The following is a 20,213-nucleotide window of genomic DNA, read 5'->3' on the forward strand; positions in this document are numbered from 1 at the left end:
AAAAAAATATTTAAAAAATAATAAAATAAAATAAAATATGGATTAATAACAATAATAAAATAAATAAATAAAGATATATACAAAACAAAAGAATGAAAAAATAAAAAAAAATTAAAAAGATGAGAGAGAATATGGACGTTCCACATTTATTCCTCTCCTGTTAAATATTATAATGATGTTCAATGTGCTAATGCAATTTTATTTTTATTGTAATTATAAATGTGTATCGTATTTTTCAATACGATATTATAGATTGTGTAAACGTATATTTCGTTCATGTTTTGGGTCGGGTGTGTGTCATGTCTTTGTGTTCTTCTGTTTCAGGATTGATTTAATTTTATTTGTATGTCATGTCACTAATCGTTACGTTCCCTTTCAGGTACCTAGATCATAGCATTTCCTTATATCCTAAACTTTCCTTATTTTCTTCCTCCCGGGTGTGCGGTCGCGCGTTTGCTCTCATTTGCTGTGAATGAGAGCAGCGGCTTCCACGTGGCCGCATCCCCAGGTGCAAAAGGTATATCATCTTCTCTCGAAGATGATAACCAGGTATCAATTCAAGCGCAAAACATAGCCTCTGAATTGATTCAAGACCGTTTCGCATATAACCTTCACGAGGTTGCACCTGTTTCATACAGAATATGCTACGGATCTCGTTTTGATCCACTAGATTTACCATACGCTGTTTTATTTATGGGATCAAAATTAAATTCTCTATTAAAAATCCTTCCAATTAATTATTTTTATTTTCTTAATATCCGTTCTGCTGTGAGCAGGGGTTTACGATTTCTAGGTGGTTGCATCGCAGAGGCCTAATGTCATCTGGAGCTCGCATTTACTGCTACAAATGTAAATAATTATATTTTATTTAACTCACTATTTGCATATTTTAACTACAATATTTTAAATTAACGTTTTTTTTTTGTTGTTGTTATATATTAATCAAATCGTATTCTTTTTTCCAGACGTGCTGCTCGATCCACGGAACGTATTTGATGACATTCGTATAGATTGCCGGCGATTTGGCGTAGCCGCAGAACTTTCCGAAAGATATTACGCCCAGAATTGCGTGAACGCAATAGGGTTTCTCGAGAGGAATTTGCAGAGGTCCGCCAGAGTCGCCCTGACATGCGTCTTTCCCTCCGGTCAAAATGCCAGCGCAGATCATGTTCTCGGTTAGACCCTCTTTCAGCGTCGAGCGTCGAAAGTTCTTGTAGTACTTTTCGCATTCCTCGTTCGCCAACAGCGGAAGTTCCACTTGCATCAGCTTCTCGCTGCCGCCACTATTTGCTAAACGGGTACAAACATTATTAATTCATTAATATAATAATAATAATTAATTAAATATGTTATTTTAAGCTCACTGAACACCGTTTTCCCGAAGCCTGCTGCTGTCGGATGGATGTTTTCATCGTACGGCAGAGATGAGCTGAAGTACAAGCAAGCAGGTAGAACGTGTTCTGTGAAGATCACGCGATCTTTCAGCCTGAACAAGGTAATGTCGTGGTACTTGGAGTTGGTTTTGTACTCGGGATAGATAATAGTTTCTTCGATTTCGCGGACCTGCAGATTTGGGCCATCGTAGTCTCGGGAAATCGTTCCCAACTTTACGGCGCACGCTTTTCCGCTGAAAACATAATTTTCCTTGATTTCACATCTTTCGTTATAATAGTTACAGTTAAATACTAACTTTTCTTTGCTTTCAACGCAGTGTGCCGCAGATAAAACAAAGTATTCGCTAATCAGTGTACCGCCACATTCCCAAATCGGTTCCGAAATTCCGTTTCCAAAACCAATCAAAGCCTTAATAATTAAAATCCGATGTTCTATCAAAAATGGTTTACTAATTATATATAGTACGAACCACGTGCGGGTATTCCCTTTCGTTAACTTCGCTTCCTCCAACTATAAGCGGCATAGGAGTTGTGGAGCAAGTGGAGAAGCCCAAAGAGTGAGCTATCAAACTATATTCGAAGCATTCTGCAATATACGAATATCTATCTATATACATTTTACTATAATTTAAATTAATATTCTCACTTGATTTAGATATGGTGTTGTTGTTGTTGTCGTATTTGCATTGGGCACCGCAAAGGATCAACAGCACCAGCCCTAAAGCGCGGATCATCTTCAACCGAATGTCTCTCAAAGTTTGCCAATTTCCTCATATAAATACCATCTAAATTGTTTAAATCTTTTTGTTTCATATTGTTCTGCATGAGACATTAACTATTCTTATATTCAACACTTTAATTATACAACGAAGGTATAACGAATTGCACGTTTCTTCTCAGCTCATTTTGTTCTGCATTAAAAGAAATTGGCAACGGTTATTATATAGTATTTTATTATTATTTTTTTAAAATCATTGTTCGATTCTCAACTAATTTAAGCGTTTTATTTTCATTTCATGTGCGTGCAATTCCAAAAGAGATTCAACTACGAGCAGAATGGGTTGCCTAGTCCACATTGGATGGATGATGTTGGATGAGCAGGTTTTTTTCCAGAAATAGGTAAGAGTTTCAATATAAATCTATACGTCTAATTTTATTTTACTATCTACAATGTTTTTTTTAGGAGTATGCTCTTTGCATAGTGCTGATCAACCGTAGTAACGGTTGCCGCGGTTCGTCCTTCTGGATTCGCACTGTGTGCCGCTGATTGCGTTTGCGACGCTGCTGAACCAGACGCGGAAATTGGTCTCGTCGTAATTGAGTTTGCTGTATAGGAAGATAGGCATGTTGTTGGTTAGCAGGATCAGGTCGTCGCCGTAAACTTTCAGATCGCAAGGGTAGATCATCTTCTTGTCGTCCCTTTGGATCACGTGGAAATTCTCCTTGCCGAATGGGATATTCGTGTTCCAGCAGCCCAACGCGTTCTGATTCACCAAACTCAAGAACAAGACGCCCGAAGGTTTGTGCAGATCCGTTGCGGATGTCTGAGATAGAGGACCGCGGTCACCCAAGTTCTGCAAAAAGGTCAGTATAATATTGTGCGTACAGTTGTTGGTTTATCACATTTATTCACTTACAGTGAAATCGTTTCCATGATAGGACCTGGTGGCCAATGCCTCGTCTCGCAAGATCCTCGTGGAGACCACGTACAGATGCGTACCGGCCATCGAGTGGAAATACATGTCTCTGAAGCCGTCGCTTTTAATTTCCGAGAGCGCCACGCTGAAGACGCCGTCGTTCCATTGGAAGTGCTGACCGCCTACGTTGAACTCTCCTGCCAGAGATTCCAAGAAGAAGTAGTTATGGGTCACTCGCCAAGAGCGGTCAGCCTTCAAGCTGTACACGATGAGGCCGTAACCGGCCAGATCCGGGAGGTAAGCGTAAGCGTCGTCGCAGGTGTCCTTAGTTACGTCGACGGTGACGAGTGCCAGGATAGAGGCTGGTTTGAGGACGGACGCAGGAAGCGGATGTCGTTTGATGATCTTGTCCGTCTTCAGGTCGATGATCACCACCGACTGCTGCTGGATGTCCGTCCTGTTTCCAGGCAGCTCGACGATGCCCGTATCCACCATCCACATGCGATCGCACACGTCTACGGCGATTCTGTAGACGGACACGATGCGATTGCTGGGATCGGAGCTCAGCTGATTCACCTCCCAATTCGGGTATGGGATCAGAGGCACGTTATGCCTTTCCTTATTGCTGATTGAAACATAGTTCAAAGTGGACGGCACTCCAGCCCGTCGCCTCGGTACAGTTATAAACAACTTGTCCCTCCATCTGTTTGCGCCCATCGGTATATTATTCTCTGAAACAACAAACTTATTACAAATCGATCGGAAATAGTAATTGCAAATTTACATTTGCGGATTCACCTAATTAAACAACTGCTAATTAATGGATTTGAAAGGAAAATGCACGGAAAACAACATGCGTTTGCCTTTTTCCATTTTCCGATTGTTTAACATCTGCATTCGCTTAAATCCGAAGGCCGCGAAAGACTCATTTGCACTTGATTGCATATTTTTATATTTGCAATTACTTCCGGTTTTACAGTATTTCGTTCTTGTTTATAAGCAAAGTATATAATTATTGTTTCAGATATGAAATACAATAATGACTACATCAAAACAATAACGTGAGATTACTTAAAGTTAGTTTTGCCTAATAATATATAATTTTTTTGCTCACCGTAGATGAAGTCGACGTTTCCATCTGGCTGTTTGTTGTCGTCCGTTGGCGTGGAGATGGGTTTTGAGGAACCGGAGCTTGCCGCGCCGGGGAAGGCGAAATCGCTACCACCGTAGATGTAGTTGGGTCTGTATCCGCCGAAGCGACCTTTCAAAGCCCAGGCGTAGTCCAACCTCGTCCACGTGAACTCCTCGGTGAGCTGTCCAGCTTGCACCAGGTGGTCGTGCTCGACTATGACAAAGAGGACCGCTCCGAAGAGCAGCAACGTGATCGTAGCAGAACGTCCTCTCGATTCCAACATCTTGATCTTTGTTGCGAGATCCCTGCTGTATCCGTCGTTTATATCGGAAAATAATGCAATTTAAAAAGGTATGAAGGAAAACCCGAAAATTTTCAGCATCGATCGTCGATCTTCGGGTTCGCTCCACCCTTCTTTTCCTCTCCTCGAATAACTTACGAGTTCTGAGTAAACTGGTTTCGCGCACTATCTTGTTTACTTCTTTAACTCGCACATCGTCCAGCGGCCTCAGTCAATGCCAGATAATTATGATAATTAATCTGCTTAAATTTCATCGTACAACGTACGAACAACTCTACTATTTTTAATTATCAAATTTTAATGCGACCAATCCGCAAATCAGAAACGTAGCAATTTGCAGCAATTGTTTATTTTTGTTAGAGTTGCATCACCATGACCACCAGAGTGGGGAAAAGAGGTGGCAGTAATTTAGCACTTTTCATTATGACTAGATTATTGTATTATTGCTTAACTAGAAAGAGGGAGAGAGAAAGATAGAGAGAGCGAACGAGAAAAGGTTGCTCAGACAGGCAGAAACATTCATTGCATTGCAGCAGTAGCCACGATGAAGTTGACCGTAACGTTCCTCATAGGTGAGTCGTGTTAACCTTTGCTCGATTTGCATTAGAATCGCATTCGGACGCAACATAAAAGAAACATTAGCGCGACAACAAATACAAAATACGAATAAAAGAAGCGCTCGGTTGTTACTTAGAAAGGTATGAATAATTGAAGAACGACGTGCAAATCGCGTTTTAATTGCTCATTGTTCACGGCAAAGATTGTCATTAACTTTGTAAATTTAAAATGTAGATGTCTTCTGCGAATGAGATCTCGCTAATTCGGGTAAACAAATATCACAGGCGCACGTATTTCTTGTATTAAGCGAAAAGAAAGAAAGTTTTATCTGTTATTTATTGTCGACGAATTTCAATATTATCTTCAAAATAATCTTTTCTAGTGAAAACACAAATACTTTACTGCTTTTGATTTGAATTCTGAGAGAGGTGTACTAGGTTTATTGGCCTAGTTACCAAGGTAACGAAATACGTCCTTGTTTATAATCTGAAATGTATGAGCGTAAGGGCGTATAATCAAATTAGTCCACAGTCCGAAGAATTTTATATTCTAAATTTAATGATATCGCGTTTATCGTTTATTTAATTATATCATGAATTTTTTTGTTTATATTTGTTTGTTTTGAATTTAAGATTTCACATAGTTCACGTTATTATATCGGGCTATCATTTACGTAACACAACGAAAAACATGTGGTCATACATATTTCTGTTATTTATAATGATTTAACATTGAATCAAAATATTTTTTGCGTACCGTAAAATTTACAAGGTGACGAACACAAGTCGTTATTTTATTTGCCGAATACGGATAAACGAGTTTCACTCTTGTTGTTGGTCATTTCGTTAACGTGCGCGATTCTCCGAATATCTCGTAACATTGAACGTATTATTAGAACAGGGTTTCCCAAACTCGGGTCGTAAAACCTGCGGATTCAATAATTTAATAATTTGTTTTTTTTTTTATAAAATTGCCTTTTATTTTGTTGCTGAAAGTCTGTAACACTTTGGTGTTTTGTTTTTGCAACGGATGTGAGAGATATGCATAAATAATGAACGGATAATTAAAATTAATCGCCTCCGGCGACGTCTTAATCTGCTTGCGGAAATTTTTGTTAGTAATTTTATAAATAATTAACTTCAGGATTCACGTGTCTCTCAGATAATTGCTGCAAAAACAAAATATCAATTCGTGTCAATGACTTTTCGATTTTGTTAGCTACAGCAAAAATCAAACAAACGTACAAAAATGCGATGTTGACATTAAATGAATGCAGGAAGCAAGTGTAGGCGAGCGCGAATTTGATTTGTAAAATTGAATTATAGAAGATTAAACAGGATGTGCGTCGGAGGTCGGTCATTGTTTAATCCTGGTTAACCGTCAATTTGCGGTCCAGGAAGCAGAGATGCTGCGATCTCTCGCTCTCATTATTCAATTGAAAAAGAGAATTCGCACTAATCCCAAATTGACACAAATTTCTTTGTTAACACAATTAATTAATTTATTTTTTTATCATCATTGTTTATTTTGTTTTTCAGTTGTTTTGGTGGCTTTCGCAGCGGCCTCTCCGGCCAAGGGTTCCACCAAACCCTCCCTGAAGAAGAAGAACGAGTGCATGAAGCAATGCACCGACGATTACACCCCGATCTGCGCCGGCGACGGAACCGGAAAGGATAACAAATCCTTTGGAAACGAGTGCGTTCTCGGCAACTTCAATTGCGAGAACAAAAAGGGTGAGAATAATCAACTTTATCCTAATATTTCGACAAACTTGTTTCTTCTCTCTATCAAAATTAATCAGAATTTGTTTATTTCATAACTTCAATCAATCGAATGAATGAATTTAAATAGTATTAAACTAAACAGCAAAATCTATTGAACATTTGGTTGCCTATTGTAAAATTTTCATTATGTATTTTGTTTCACAACAATTACTCAAAGTTATTTTTTTTTAGATTTGAAAATTATCCAAAAGGGAGAATGTCCCGGAGGCGGCGGCGTCAGGCTTTCTTAAATCTCTCGATAGATGAGATGACACCAACACACGTCCACCTCCACAGCCACCAACAACAACAATAATTATATAACATCAACCGCATAATTAGGGGAGGAAATATGATGCTCTCTCTTTTCCAATATTCGACATACACCTATTATTATTATTTTTTTTAGTCTCTTAGAAGTTTTTATTATACACAATGTTACCTACATAATACTTTTTAGTGGCACCTTTGTACGCGGAAAAGAACAAATATAATAAACAAACAATACGAAAACGCAAACCGTCAGACGGTCGCCTTCTCTGTCTGATTGACTGCCGCCTCCTGGATCTCCTCGCATGGTCCTTTCCTGATTATCTCGTAATCTGTAATACGAACAACAAATAATTCATATTGATTTTCAATCATGTATTTACAAATATACTTTTTTCGGGAAATTTGCATCGTGCGACGCTCAGCTGGCAATCGCTTTCGAACTGTTTGGTCTTGTTTTCGGCGTCGATGGTGCACAAAGGTTTGAAGTGGAGGCCACACCCGAAATCGCAAAGAGCCTCGGTTTCCCTACTATTCGCGATCAGAACAATCGCTTCATTGTTTATAATTACAATTATGCATCATCGTGTCAATAGAAAAAGAAATAATAATTATATCATCGACTTACCAAAGATTGCCAGAATTGCAGTTGCTTTCAACATTTTCTTCGCTTCGACTGTAATGAAAAGGATGTGATGTTTTCTGGCTCTTGTGGCCGCATCTTATAAGCATTCGGGCTGTTTGTTCTGATCATTATGAGGTGGACGTAAAAAACGCCCGTGTTGTTCTAAAATTACGTCCGCCAATTTGCCGAAGATATCGAATCTATTTGCGAGCGGCTCTTGAAAAATCATAAAAATACACAAGGAAGAGCATTAATAATACATACATATAAAGCACTTGATTCAAGATTTAAGATGAACACTTGGCTGTCTCTGTCGTTGTTATTTTAGAAAAAATGGAAAGTTTTCGTTATGCAAAGAATCAAAGGCGACTCTATTGTAACACGTTTTCTTGTTTCAGAGATTGTTTGACGTTGACGTTGTTGCATTTTGTTGAGATGAAGTGGAAGAAGCGTAAACCGAAGAAATATAAAGCTTTCGATCCCGAAAAGGATTACATCGAGGACATGGACTGTCCGTCGAGGTTCATCATTTGGCTGATGTTCCCGTTCGATCCGATCTGGTGTTACGTGTCGGTGTCGATGATTACATTGGAAACGTTTGTGCTCGCCATCCTCGAGATACGCAACTACCAAGTTGTCAGCCGCTTCATGTACAGCGCTGGACGTAAGCAATTTTATTCCTATAAGGATGCACTTAACATCTGCTATGTTTTTGCATTTTCCAGTTTGGATGCTCTATTTTAATTACATCTACATTCTGGAGTGCGCGTGCACGCTGATCGTGCAGCTGATGCGGATGGACTCCATCGCCAACAATCTGGTGATGAGGCCCAACTTGATGGTCATCCTGGAGATTGTCGTCTCCATACCGTACGTGTTCATCTTTCCGAGCTACGTCGGATTTATCCCCATCAGCTTGAACTTTATCCGTTCCGCAAAGATGATTCGCGTGATCTACTTCATGCACCGCATGCGATGCAACTGGTACATCAACTTGTGGCATCGTCTGCTCGAGCTGCTGATGATCGTGATCATCTCGCTCTCGTACATCGCTGTTCTGCTGAAGTGCATCTATTGCATACGACACAAATGCGAATACACCATGGAGTTTTCGAATTCGATATATGAAATTGCGGCGCGGAGGTCGCTCAGCCGGTGGGAGATGGAGCATAACAACTTCGAAGAGTTCGAAATACCGTACTTTCCGTTCGAGCTATTCGCATTGGCCATCCTGCTGTACCTCACCTTCATTACCATGAAGCTTATGTCCTCGTACATGATCATATCATCGATATGCGAGTATTACTACAAATTCGAGTACGTCGAGAAGGTCAACTTCTTTAAGAATTATTTCTCCGGTCACCTCGGGTTGAGCGCGAAGACCAGAGATACAGTGATGAAGTACTACGAGAATCTGTGGATCTTTCGCGAAGGTTACAACTCGGACTTCATTGTTAAGGTGCACGATCAGTTCACGTGCAACCTCATCATCGAGATCTGCATGGACTACAGCTGGACGGCATTCCAGCATTCGCTGCTCTTCAGGAACACGGATCTACAGGTGCTGAGATTGATCGCTTCGGTGACGAAAAATTCGATTCACATGCAGGGCGAGTTCGTGTACAAGAAGGACGAGCTCAAGGAGCAGATGGTGTACATTTCGAAGGGAGTCATCGAGATTTTATCCAGCGAGAACGGTGAGTCCGGTGTGCTCGCACTCACATCAGGTACGTGCGTGGGCGAGGCGAGTTTGCTGTTTCCCTACATCTCGGACGTCGATTTCCGTTGCAAGACGACAACTGAACTCTTCACCTTGCATCGAAACGATTTCGTGATATTGTGCCGGCATCATCCGGCAGTCTACAGGGATTTCCTGCAGCAAATTCTGAAAAGGTAATTTTCATGCAGGACTACACGCACAGACAGAACACATGATGTTGTCTTTATTTTTATGCAGATATAAGGATGCCAAAAAGTTCATCGACGTGAAGCGAAACCACCCGAAGGGCTTAACGAATCTCCTTCAATTGAAGAACAATCTGCACCGTTTGAGCTCCAAGAATAAGGATCTGTACAGCATGCACGCTCCGGAGAACATCTACCTGGCGAATGAGTTGAATTACAAGTGTGAAATGTATCCTTTCAACACCATGCGCTACTTGGAGTTGCTATCAATTAAGGAGAGAATCCACTTTGACACTGACATCGTGTTCATCAAGTCGACGGGCATGTGGATACTGAAACCGAATTCGCCTGTACTTGCTGCCTGGGAGTACATTGTTCTGGTCTTCTGCTTGATCGTCGCCCTATGGATTCCGTACATGTGCAGCATGAAGAAACGCTTCATCTCTAACGAATTCATTATATTATTCAACATTCTCTGGTGGATCGACTTCATCATACTGTCGGTGACGCCCGTCAACAGCGAATCTAGAGCGACGACCATGGTGACGATCATGTCGGAGCGCATCAAGCACATTTCGTTTGCGTGCGACATCATCGCGGTGGTGCCCTCGTTCATGCTCACCTCTCTGTTACCGCATAAGCTGGTCGAGTTCAACAGAACCTGGCTGTACATGAACAAGGTGTTGAAGGTCTACAGGATATTCAAGTTCTTAAACGATTGGGAGCGCCAGTTCAACGTGAACATTCTTTTACATACAGCACTCAAGTACGGTTTCCTTTACATAATGTTGATATACTATACGTCTTGCGTGATGGTCGCTTTCGGCAATTCCGAAGGCCTCTTCACGACGATCGCGGTGCAGATGGCCTCTGGCGTCGGCTATCTTTACAGCGATGTCCTGTACATACCGTACACGATCGTACTGGATTACATTTCGTATTTCCTCGAGTTTGCCGCAACCAACGCCATAATTGCAGCCGTCTATCTGCGCTACAATAATCGAAAGAAAATCCAGACGTTCTTTGCGCGAGTTTTCCATTGCACCCATCAGCGTACCGATAAAAAGTATCTGCTACGCAGACTGAATCTTTGTATAGAGACACACCTGAACGATAACGATGGTCTTATGCTGATGGTTTCAATGCCAAAGTTCCTCGGCTTGTCGCCCTTTTTCATGAACATGGTGCAGACCGAAGGATTCGTGGATATACTTTCATCGGTGGAGATGATCAGCTTCATGCCGAAGGGTCTGATCGCTAAGCTCTCGGTGATCTGCCACAAGGTGATTTACCATAGGCAATGCGTGCTGATAAGTCGCGGTGTTATCTACGATCAAGTGTTTATACTGTACAAAGGGGTTGCAAAGAAGGTGGTTGGCAAACAGGTGTACGACACTGAGATGCTGACGATGTTGAATTTGCTGGAAATCTGCTACGGTCTGCCATCAGCAATGACGGTCATATGTTTGACGGAGGTGGTGTGTCTGTACTTCAAGTATTCGGATTTCGAGAGGCTGCTCACGGAATTCCCGGAGACGAACGAGTTGTTCAAGAGCAATTTGAGGGCGAACGAGGGGATACGCGAGTTGCTGATGCGAATCGGAAGGGCGAAGAGTCAATCGAAATTGATTGTAAAGGATTACGACTATTTCCAATTTTGGAAGTTCAAGAAAGGCAAGACGGCGACTATCTATGAGAATCACGATTACCATGGGCCCTTCAATAAGCTCGGAATGTTCGCGTTCGTCAGGTTCGTGCTGATGCGCAAAACCGTACACCCGGAGAGCAAGTTTCTGGTTTACTGGGAACGATTCAGATTCTCGTTTGCCATCTTGAGCTCCATCCTCTTCCTCATACCTTTCTTCAATTCGAACTCTTCGAGCCCGAATGTGCTGCTCTTCCTGTTGCTCGATCTGACCGCCTACGCCGACGTCTACTTTCGGATGCACGTCTGCTATTACAACGAAATCGGGATACTCGTGAAGCATCCGCTGGAGACTGCTCGACACTACTTGAAGCACGGTTTCTTCGTTGATCTGCTCGGCGTTATTCCCATCAACTACATCATAGCGGACGACGATATTGCCGTGACCTTTGCAATGAGCTGCTTGAGGCTGATTCAGGTGCATCGCTTCTACAGTTACAAGGCGAGCTTCATGTGGCCCTCTGTTCCGCTGCAGCTGGCCGTAAATTTCATCACTGTGGTGATATTCATCAATTTCTGTTCGTCCGTGATCGTGGTCAACGATTGCGACAACTCTTACAAGAACGGCACCGAATGGGTCGTCCTCTGCAAAACACTTAACATGGAATACTTTGACATCTTCTCCTATTACTTTTACGTCGTCTCGAGCACTGTGACGACCGTCTCCATGGACACGTACATATCGTTCGAGCACAGCTACTTTCTCATCACGTTCCTCGCCTATTTGAGTTCGGTTTCGGTGATCATCAAGATCTACATCGTGAGCAACATCTTCAGCTCGTTCTGCTCGAACGACGTGCGGCTTCCCATCAGTCGTAAGAGCACGGCGTCGCTGCTGCACTTTATGCGAAAGCGAAAGGTCAGTTTGTACCTGAGGCGCGAGATCAAGAAGTATTTCGACACCTCGTGGATGGTCATAGGTGACGGCAATCCGTTCGAGCTGTACGCGAATCTGAACACGTCGCTGAAACGCGACCTTCTCTTCGAGTTCTACGGCCCCAAATTGACCGGTCATTCCCTCCTCAGCGACAACAAGTTGCTGCTAGAGGATTTCTTCAAGAATTGCCTCATCGAGATGAACATGATGACGTTCAACAAGGACGGCTACATCCTGACCATCAACGATATCCAAGGAAAGATTTTCTTCTTGCACACTGGATACGTGGACGTCGTCGCGGCCGACGGCACCGTCCTCGACACCCTCGGCGAATCGTCGATCTTTGGCAATATGGAGAACGTTACATTATTTAGGCAAAAGGTGCAACTCTATAATTATAATAGTTGTTATTATTATTTTTATTAATATTATGGTCGTGTATTTTGCAGGTGACGGTGGTGACGAACACGACGGTGCTGGTGTTCTTCATGAAAACCAAGACGTTCTACATGCTGATCAATTATTTTCCGCACATCAAGAAGACCTTTCTGCGTCTGATGCAGTACAAGCAGTATTACATCGAGAGTTCAGCGCCGAAGATGATACGAAAAATGGTGAACTTGCGCCACTACAATAAGGCGATGGTCAGGTACAGACTGTTCAGGAAGTTCTCATTGTTGCACGCTCTGCTGCCGTGCTACGTCGGTGTAATGATGGAACTGTACCAGATGGCCGTGTGCGAGATCAGCGGCAATTTTCTCGCCCTCCAATTTTCTCTGGACGTTATGCATACTGTCCATTCGGTCTGCAAGTTCTTCGTGGGTTATCTGGATGACAACTGGGAGCTCATCACCGAGCGAAAACTGGTGAAGAAGCCGCACATGAAGAAGACCGAGATGGCAATCACAGTGATCAGCTGTTTACCTCTGGACTATTTTATGTTGATGGTTTTCAACATAAATGGCGTCAAGGAGCAGTGCTTCTTCTTCAATCTGCTGCGAATAAACCGAGTGCTGAGAATCTATTACTTGATTCGATATTTCTCGGATCACCTCTTCAAATACACCCTGACCAACGGATACACCGTGTGGAAGCGATGCTGCGTGTTCGTGCTGGAGATAACTATGTACGTGACAACGTGCGCCACTTTCCTGATAATGAGCGAGCGCATCTTTTGGTACATCACCAAGAAGAAGTCGTTCTCGGTGCACTATTACAAGGTGCGACTGTGGATGAGTCGCATCTATCGCGCACCCTCCTCCATCAAATTCGACATCTACTTCAAGTACTGCTACTTTGTCATGATGTTTCTGACCTTCAAATCGGACAGGAACTATTACATCTCGTCGACGATGATCATGTCCTTGTACATGATCGTCGTCCTCGCCTCCTACATCTGCAGCATACTAATGTTCGCGCAACTCTTCGAGATCATCGTGGAGTGTCTCAGTCCGCACGTCCACTACGGTCACATCATCAACTTCATCATGCACTATCTTCGGTCACACGCGTCGCCCATCATCAAGCTGAAGCTCTCCAGCCAGATGCAAAACTCTTGGTTTCACATGCAATCGCATTCGCTGAAAGCACTGAACCTCGCCCCGTCCTACCTGAAGCAGTCCGTAATGTACAGCATCTACGGCCACCTCTTCACCAACCACATCATCTTCGGCCGATCGCATCCGGATTTCGTCCGCCAGGTGCTGGTGCACGCGAAACAGGTGTTTTACCTCTGCGACGATATCATCACGTACAAGGACGTGGACAGGGAATGCATGTACTTTATAGTGAGTGGAAAGGTGGCGGTGCTCGAGGACGAGATTCACTGTTTTCAGGCAGCTCACGAGGTCCTCAATGCCGGCGATTCGTTCGGCATCATCGAGGGTATTTTCCCCAAGCATCCATACAAGTACACCTACAAGACGGTCGGCAATTGCGAGATACTCGAGCTCTTGCTCAAAGATTGGAAATACCTTTTGGACTTTTTCCCCGCCACCAAAGAGCACATACTCGACGTGCACACGAACATGAATCTCTACTAAGGTAAGACATCATCAACATATATTCATGTAATTGATTCATGTAAATTTCAGATGCGGGGATTGTACGTGCAGAGAGCCTCGTGTACAGAGAGCTCCCTTTATCCAGAGCATTTTCCATTAAGAAGTGCGCATTTTTTTCCACGAAAATCCGAAAATAGTTTTGCTATCGAATATTGACGATAGTGTTTTGTAATTTTTCACTTTCAGTTTTTAATTTTTAATTTTATGTGTGTGTGTGTGTGTATATACATAGTCATATTATATGTATGTATAATTATTTTTCGGTGATTTTGCGATGATATTTATTGCAGCACACAATCTTTATCTGACATGCAATTAATAATGTTCAATCGTTTGATGTCATAGCCGTCAATCAAAAGAGTATATATAACATTTATTTTATGTTTAATCATTGTTTCGATAATGGATCAAAAGGATTTGCGCGGCGCAAAGTAATGATATGTACGTTCTTGATGATGATGATATTTTATGTTAATTTTTTTCTGTTTTGTTTCAGGCACCTGAATTGAGAATTGAATCGGCAAAGAATAAGGAGGATGTGTGCGGTTGAAGAAAGAAGGAAGGAAGGAGCGAACTAACATTGATTACCCGCCGGATATGTCGAGGTAATTAACTATTAAGTCGGATAATTCAATTCGAATTTACTTTTATTTATGTAAATATCTCCAACTAAACTAAAAGTGCGATAGTTGCGTACGATCTTGATGCGTAGCAAGTAAATGTACTTTTTGGATTCATATCTGTACGTTCAGCGTAAAGAATTAGTATTAAATGTGTTGGGCTTAAGAATATGGAGTGCGCGCGGTGGCGGCGGCGGCTGCGGCTGCTGCGGCTTCGGCTTCGGTCGCGAGTCAATTGATGTTAAGTCATATGCTAAAAATAGAGGAGAGGAACGAGAGGGATAATTAATATGTAGAGGACGGATCAAGTTGGCCAGTCAGCCAGTCCGAGAGAAGAATGAGATATATATCTCTCTCTTTCTCTCTCAGTCAGTTGCTCGCTCGTTCGCTCCTTCATTATCTTCATTAATAATCATTTTATAAAAGATGACGATGTTCGTCTGCTGCGACGCGAAGGCGGAGGCCGCAGAAAGAGATGCCAGATGCACCCAATTATTCTCCACCGCCGTGTCTTTTAATTTCTTGTCCTCCTCTTTGGGGCCGTCAGTGCGAGGAGGTCATTTTTCTTTCTCTTCCTCTTCGTGTCCACATGCATGCATGTGTATAAGGGTGGCGGAGAGACAGAGAGAGAGAGAGCGAGGTGGTGGCAATTGAGTCCAGCCATCCTTGATCCGATTCCGAAATGTTCAATTGTTACGTCAACGATCGCTCTGATCTGATCAATGTTCATGCTCCCTCTCTCTCTCTCTCTCTCTTTATCATCAAGCAAGAGATGTTGCGACCCAGCTCTCCGTCCGTCCGCCCGCCTCCTTCTCCTCTTCTCCTCTTTCGTTGTACTCTCTTTTCTTTGCATGTAGAAGAAGTGTGCAATGTACATTATGATTTATATGTACACATGTATGTGTGTTTGTATGTACGCAATTCGGTTTTAATAATGTGTGTGTCCAGTTTGATTATTTTGTTGCGCCTCACCAATAAAGAAACACACATACACACACACACATACATGTGTTTGATTAATCACGTGGTCTATCTGATATATTCGTAACGTATTTATGGCCACCGGATATTATTTCTCTCTCTTCTGTGTTTTAGTTTTAATATATTACAATTTTTTCGACTTTGCGTGGTGCCGTTACAATCATCATACATGAGTGACTGTGTGTGTGTACATGTATATATACATATATATATACAACACATACAAACACACGAACACAAACGTATTCTCCTCTTGTGGTTTGATAAATAAAACTTGTGCTTCTTCCTACTTACACTTACTTACTTACTTACTACATACACTCTCGTACGAACAACGTTCAGCGGCGTATACATTAAGTCCATCATCCACAACGATCTGATCTGCTCTGCTCTGCTCTGCTCTGTTCTTCTTCCTCTTCTTCTTCTCTTCACATCTCGCCGACAATAATATCGATATATACTCACACACACACACATACACACATATTCTCGATATAAACCTACCATTCGTTTGTAACACAATACACACACCATTTCAATTCGACGCCTGCCTGCTTCGATATACCTTCGACGGATTTGCCATTCCTTATTACTTTTTCAATAATTCCAATATCCAGTGCATCCGCACATTTCCATCGTCGCATCTCTCCGTTTATTTGCTTCCTTTCTTCCGGGTTTCGTGTTTGATTCGTGTCCATCTATCTATCTGCCGGGTGGTCCAAGACAACCGCTCGCAAGTAATTGTTTTCTTTTTGCTGCTGCTGCTGCTGTTTATTATTTCATCAGCAACAACCAACATCATGAATGCCACAAGGATGTTCTTCATTCTGCTGGGTGAGTTTCTTTTTTTTTTCTCTTTCTCTCTGTTTCTTTTTATACTTTTGCTTTATTTTTTGTTTTTTTGTTAACAATCGAAGCAATTTCTTTTATTCTTAAAGTTTGCAAAATCGTAATAGTCACAAAACAAAGTTAAGCAACAAATGAATATGATTGATTCGTACCCCAATTACTCTCTGTAAACTAGATTTACTAGAGTAACATATAGTGATAGTGTGACTTAAGTATTTAATCTTTTGTTTTGCAAGTTATAAGAAAGATCATGAAAGATTGAGATGATTTATTCGTCTGTTTATTGTTTGTCACGAGGCCGCTGCTTCGATTCCGAAAATACGTTTTGTTTTTCGCCATGCCAACAGAGTGTGCGATTTTTAATGCTTGCGTCGGTCGTCCACCATCTAGTAGATTAAGAAGCTATGATCATGAATGAACCGGGATCATCATCATCGTATTTCCAGCATCTATCTCTCTCGGTCTTCTCTTTAATATTACCATCTATTATCTTCTTTCCTTCCTTAATTACATTCTCGAGTCGAAGGAAAGAGTTTGAGAGAGAGAGAGAGACTAATCTCTTTAGTCTATTCTTGAAAGCAGCAGAAGCGAAAAAAATGTCGATCTATTTTTAAAACGAGGATATGTGTAATTATTGTTATGCGTAGACATGCACGCATTCGCTTGATAGTCTCAGTCAGTTCTTGAGATAAGCGAAGAAATAATGTTTTCAGAGATTGAAGAAGAGTAGTAGGAGGATCATTAATCATGGATCAATATATCAATACACTCGAAACCAAACAGAATAATAATAATCGAAATCGAACGAATATCGAACATCATCATCATCAACTCTTTCCGTATCTAAATTATTGACAATTTCCATGTCATTTGCGTCGCAGACGATCAATCAATCCAATTGAAACTTGTCAAAATTGCAAATGAAGCGGTTGAAACTCGATTCAATTGAAATTATTACACGCTAACACAAAAAATGGATGAAATGAGCGAAGGGGCAATTAAGATTGATGAGTTTTTCATTGGAATCGTTAATTGGGTGTCGAGGCTGGTGTTGTTAGGCTTTAACGTCGACCGACATTTGTTGTTTTCGTTCTTTCGAGTGTTAATCAGATGACGATGCGCGCCTCTCGCTTGTCTCTACATCTTGGCAATTGTTAATCGAGCCACGCATCTACGATTTTCGCTGCGTTTTTTTCCTTTTGTTTCTCTCGACGCAAACTTGATTAGCGCCAATTTATTTTCATTGATCCTCGATCCTCGCCAGCGCCAACTTATTATTTCGATCCCTCTGTTATTTGTTAATTTCTACCTAGACTTTCGTTTCGTTTCACGCAGACAATGGAATGTAACACGTTTTAAGGGATGAACAACCCCTCGGGTCGGGACATGGGCTATCGTCCATCTGTCGCGTCGTCTCCGGTGGTTGTAGAAGAGGAGATGAGCGTGTCTTTGCATTGTAATCGCCAGAACAAATTCTCTCTTTGAAAATTCTAGGTAATTTTCGGTCATATTCCGAAAACGTTCTTACTCTTTGTTATCTTCGAGTCATTTCTTGCAATTGCTTAGCAACAAAACAGCAGCCGGTGTAGTGATGAATGTTCTAATTTATCAATCGAACAAATGATTTCGAAATTTGAAAGAATATGCATTTTATTTTTTTGGTTGAAGATATGCAACAAATTGCAAGAAACTGATTCTGTTCTTTCAAATGTACATGTTTATTATTTATTAGCATCTCATTCGAATAATTGAGATTAAATCGAATTGGGCAATAATTGTAATGAGATAAGGACGCGAACAAATTGCTCGCCCATCGAACCCTGACCAATAGTTATGAACTCTGCTCATTTATTTTCATTTTTCTTGTGTAAATTTGTTTCGCATCGCGAAAACATCGCGCGATCTTCGATGTACGAAGTAATCAATTAAATGCAACGCGATCATTGTTTGATTTTGTGCATATGTATCATGATCAAATGGAAACAATCCGAATATTTGCGAATGCGATTTATTTACGAACGACGTGCGCGCGATATTTAATGGCGCGTCTGTTTTTCTCTTCGTTCCGTTGTAGCGGTCAACGCCAATTACGACTTATCGTACGTATCCCAAAATGACATAACGCCGCTATCAAAAATGCATTTGTTTTTAGATTTGTTATCCTTGCACTTGATGGTTCCCATGGAGATGTCACAATTGACATAAGTAGGTTTTGCGTAATTTTGACAGATCATTCGATAATGTCATCTTAGCGAACGGCGCTAATTAAACTTCAATATTATAATTATTATTATTACAGCAATTAAATTTTAATTTTTTTCTATGCTGTTTCGTAACACATGTTTTATAATTTAATTGTTTCTTTTTTTTTTCCATAATCGTTGAATACTAATCCAGTGTGTGTCATTTGCAGGTCTTCTGTCGAGTTTGGTGGTTGGTGCACCACCGAACAGGGGCGCATTCGGTGTGATGGCCTGTCTGAGCCACGGCTGCGACATCGAATCCGGTCCTGTCTGCACTGTCGACGATTCCGGTCTTCCCAGGACCTTCGAGAACCGATGCATGGCCGACCTCGCCTACTGCCGTTTCGGCGTCTGTACGTATCATACAAAAAAAAAACAAACAAAAGACAACGACACCCATCAATCCATCCGACAAAAGACAGAAAAGTGAAATCCGGTTTCGATCGAAATAACAACATTCACTTGATTTTACCATTTCATAGAGTTTATAATATTTATTCTTATAACTTGAAAAACGAAAACCTATAAACTATGTTTGTTTTTTGCAGATTACGCCGTCGTCAAGCCGGGAGAGTGTTAATCGCAACAATCGTAAGACAACGTAGAAGAAGTGGTGCGACAGGAGGCGACCATATAAAAATAAACGAAAAAAAAAGGATAATTCTTGGAAGAGATGCTGAAGAAGAAAAGATATATATATATATAGTATATCTTTTTGAATTAACACATAGCCTGAACGAGGATGCATTAGGATGCGTTATGTTTTTCTCTTTTTTCTCTTCTTGTATCACTGCTATGAGCACTTGTTGTTGTTGTTGATGTTGTTATGGTTACGTATGTAGCAGTCAGTCAGCGGTCGTCCTAGCAACATTCTCGTTTATTTAGTTACTTAACAAAACTAACAACGATGTGCGTGCGTGCGTGCGTTTACTTAAACCATCTCTTCTACACCTTTTAGTCTCTTTCACTCCATTTTTGTTTTGTTTAGTTATTGTTTTACTGTGTATGTTACATACATGTACGTAATCTTATTATTATTATTATCAAGATTCTAATTGTAATTGTAATTTTATTTCTCTCTATTTATTTTTTATTTTATAAACTTTAATACCGAATAGTATTTTCAATTTTGCTCTCTCTCTCTCTTTATCTTCATCTTCATCTATTTCTCTGTCTATTAGATGCAACATATGCATATAAGGTGATGAATAGGCGATAATTATTAACACCAAAATGTCTGTCTAAAAACTATTATTATTATAATTATTATAAATAGAGCAAAGAAGAACA

The 20,213-nt window shown here is 41.1% G+C and overlaps 3 protein-coding genes and 1 pseudogene across 5 annotated transcripts; 2 read left to right on the forward strand and 2 right to left on the reverse strand.

The window, feature by feature from the left end:
* Window positions 1-931: 931 nt before the first annotated feature.
* Window positions 932-2,449, reverse strand: LOC108566770 (annotated as a pseudogene).
* A 79-nt stretch (window positions 2,450-2,528) lies between these two features.
* LOC108566790 (L-dopachrome tautomerase yellow-f2-like) lies at window positions 2,529-4,842 on the reverse strand. Its single transcript, XM_017926850.1, has 3 exons — window positions 4,146-4,842; window positions 3,032-3,762; window positions 2,529-2,968 (listed from the first exon to the last, which is right to left on the reverse strand). The coding sequence occupies exons 1-3, from the start codon at window positions 4,444-4,446 to the stop codon at window positions 2,603-2,605; spliced, it is 1,398 nt and encodes a 465-aa protein (XP_017782339.1). The 5' UTR covers window positions 4,447-4,842; the 3' UTR covers window positions 2,529-2,602.
* An 83-nt stretch (window positions 4,843-4,925) lies between these two features.
* Window positions 4,926-7,298, forward strand: LOC108566805 (turripeptide Pal9.2-like). The gene is made up of 3 exons (XM_017926871.1): window positions 4,926-5,036; window positions 6,561-6,755; window positions 6,978-7,298. The coding sequence occupies exons 1-3, from the start codon at window positions 5,009-5,011 to the stop codon at window positions 7,034-7,036; spliced, it is 282 nt and encodes a 93-aa protein (XP_017782360.1). The 5' UTR covers window positions 4,926-5,008; the 3' UTR covers window positions 7,037-7,298.
* A 2,013-nt stretch (window positions 7,299-9,311) lies between these two features.
* LOC108566778 lies at window positions 9,312-19,170 on the forward strand. 3 transcript variants are annotated; one of them, XM_017926817.1, is made up of 6 exons: window positions 9,312-9,573; window positions 9,638-12,548; window positions 12,617-14,210; window positions 14,261-14,671; window positions 14,727-14,835; window positions 19,094-19,170. In XM_017926817.1, the coding sequence occupies exons 1-3, from the start codon at window positions 9,329-9,331 to the stop codon at window positions 14,207-14,209; spliced, it is 4,749 nt and encodes a 1,582-aa protein (XP_017782306.1). In that variant the 5' UTR covers window positions 9,312-9,328; the 3' UTR covers window position 14,210; window positions 14,261-14,671; window positions 14,727-14,835; window positions 19,094-19,170. The 3 variants fall into 3 exon arrangements, with proteins under 3 accessions (XP_017782306.1, XP_017782315.1, XP_017782324.1); XM_017926826.1 differs by having other exon boundaries at window positions 14,261-14,661; XM_017926835.1 differs by lacking the exon at window positions 14,261-14,671.
* The last annotated feature ends 1,043 nt before the right edge of the window (window positions 19,171-20,213 follow it).

Source organism: Nicrophorus vespilloides, unplaced genomic scaffold, assembly GCF_001412225.1.
Source record: "Nicrophorus vespilloides isolate i.1.1-1 unplaced genomic scaffold, Nicve_v1.0, whole genome shotgun sequence".
Classification (NCBI taxonomy): Eukaryota; Metazoa; Arthropoda; class Insecta; order Coleoptera; family Silphidae; genus Nicrophorus; species Nicrophorus vespilloides.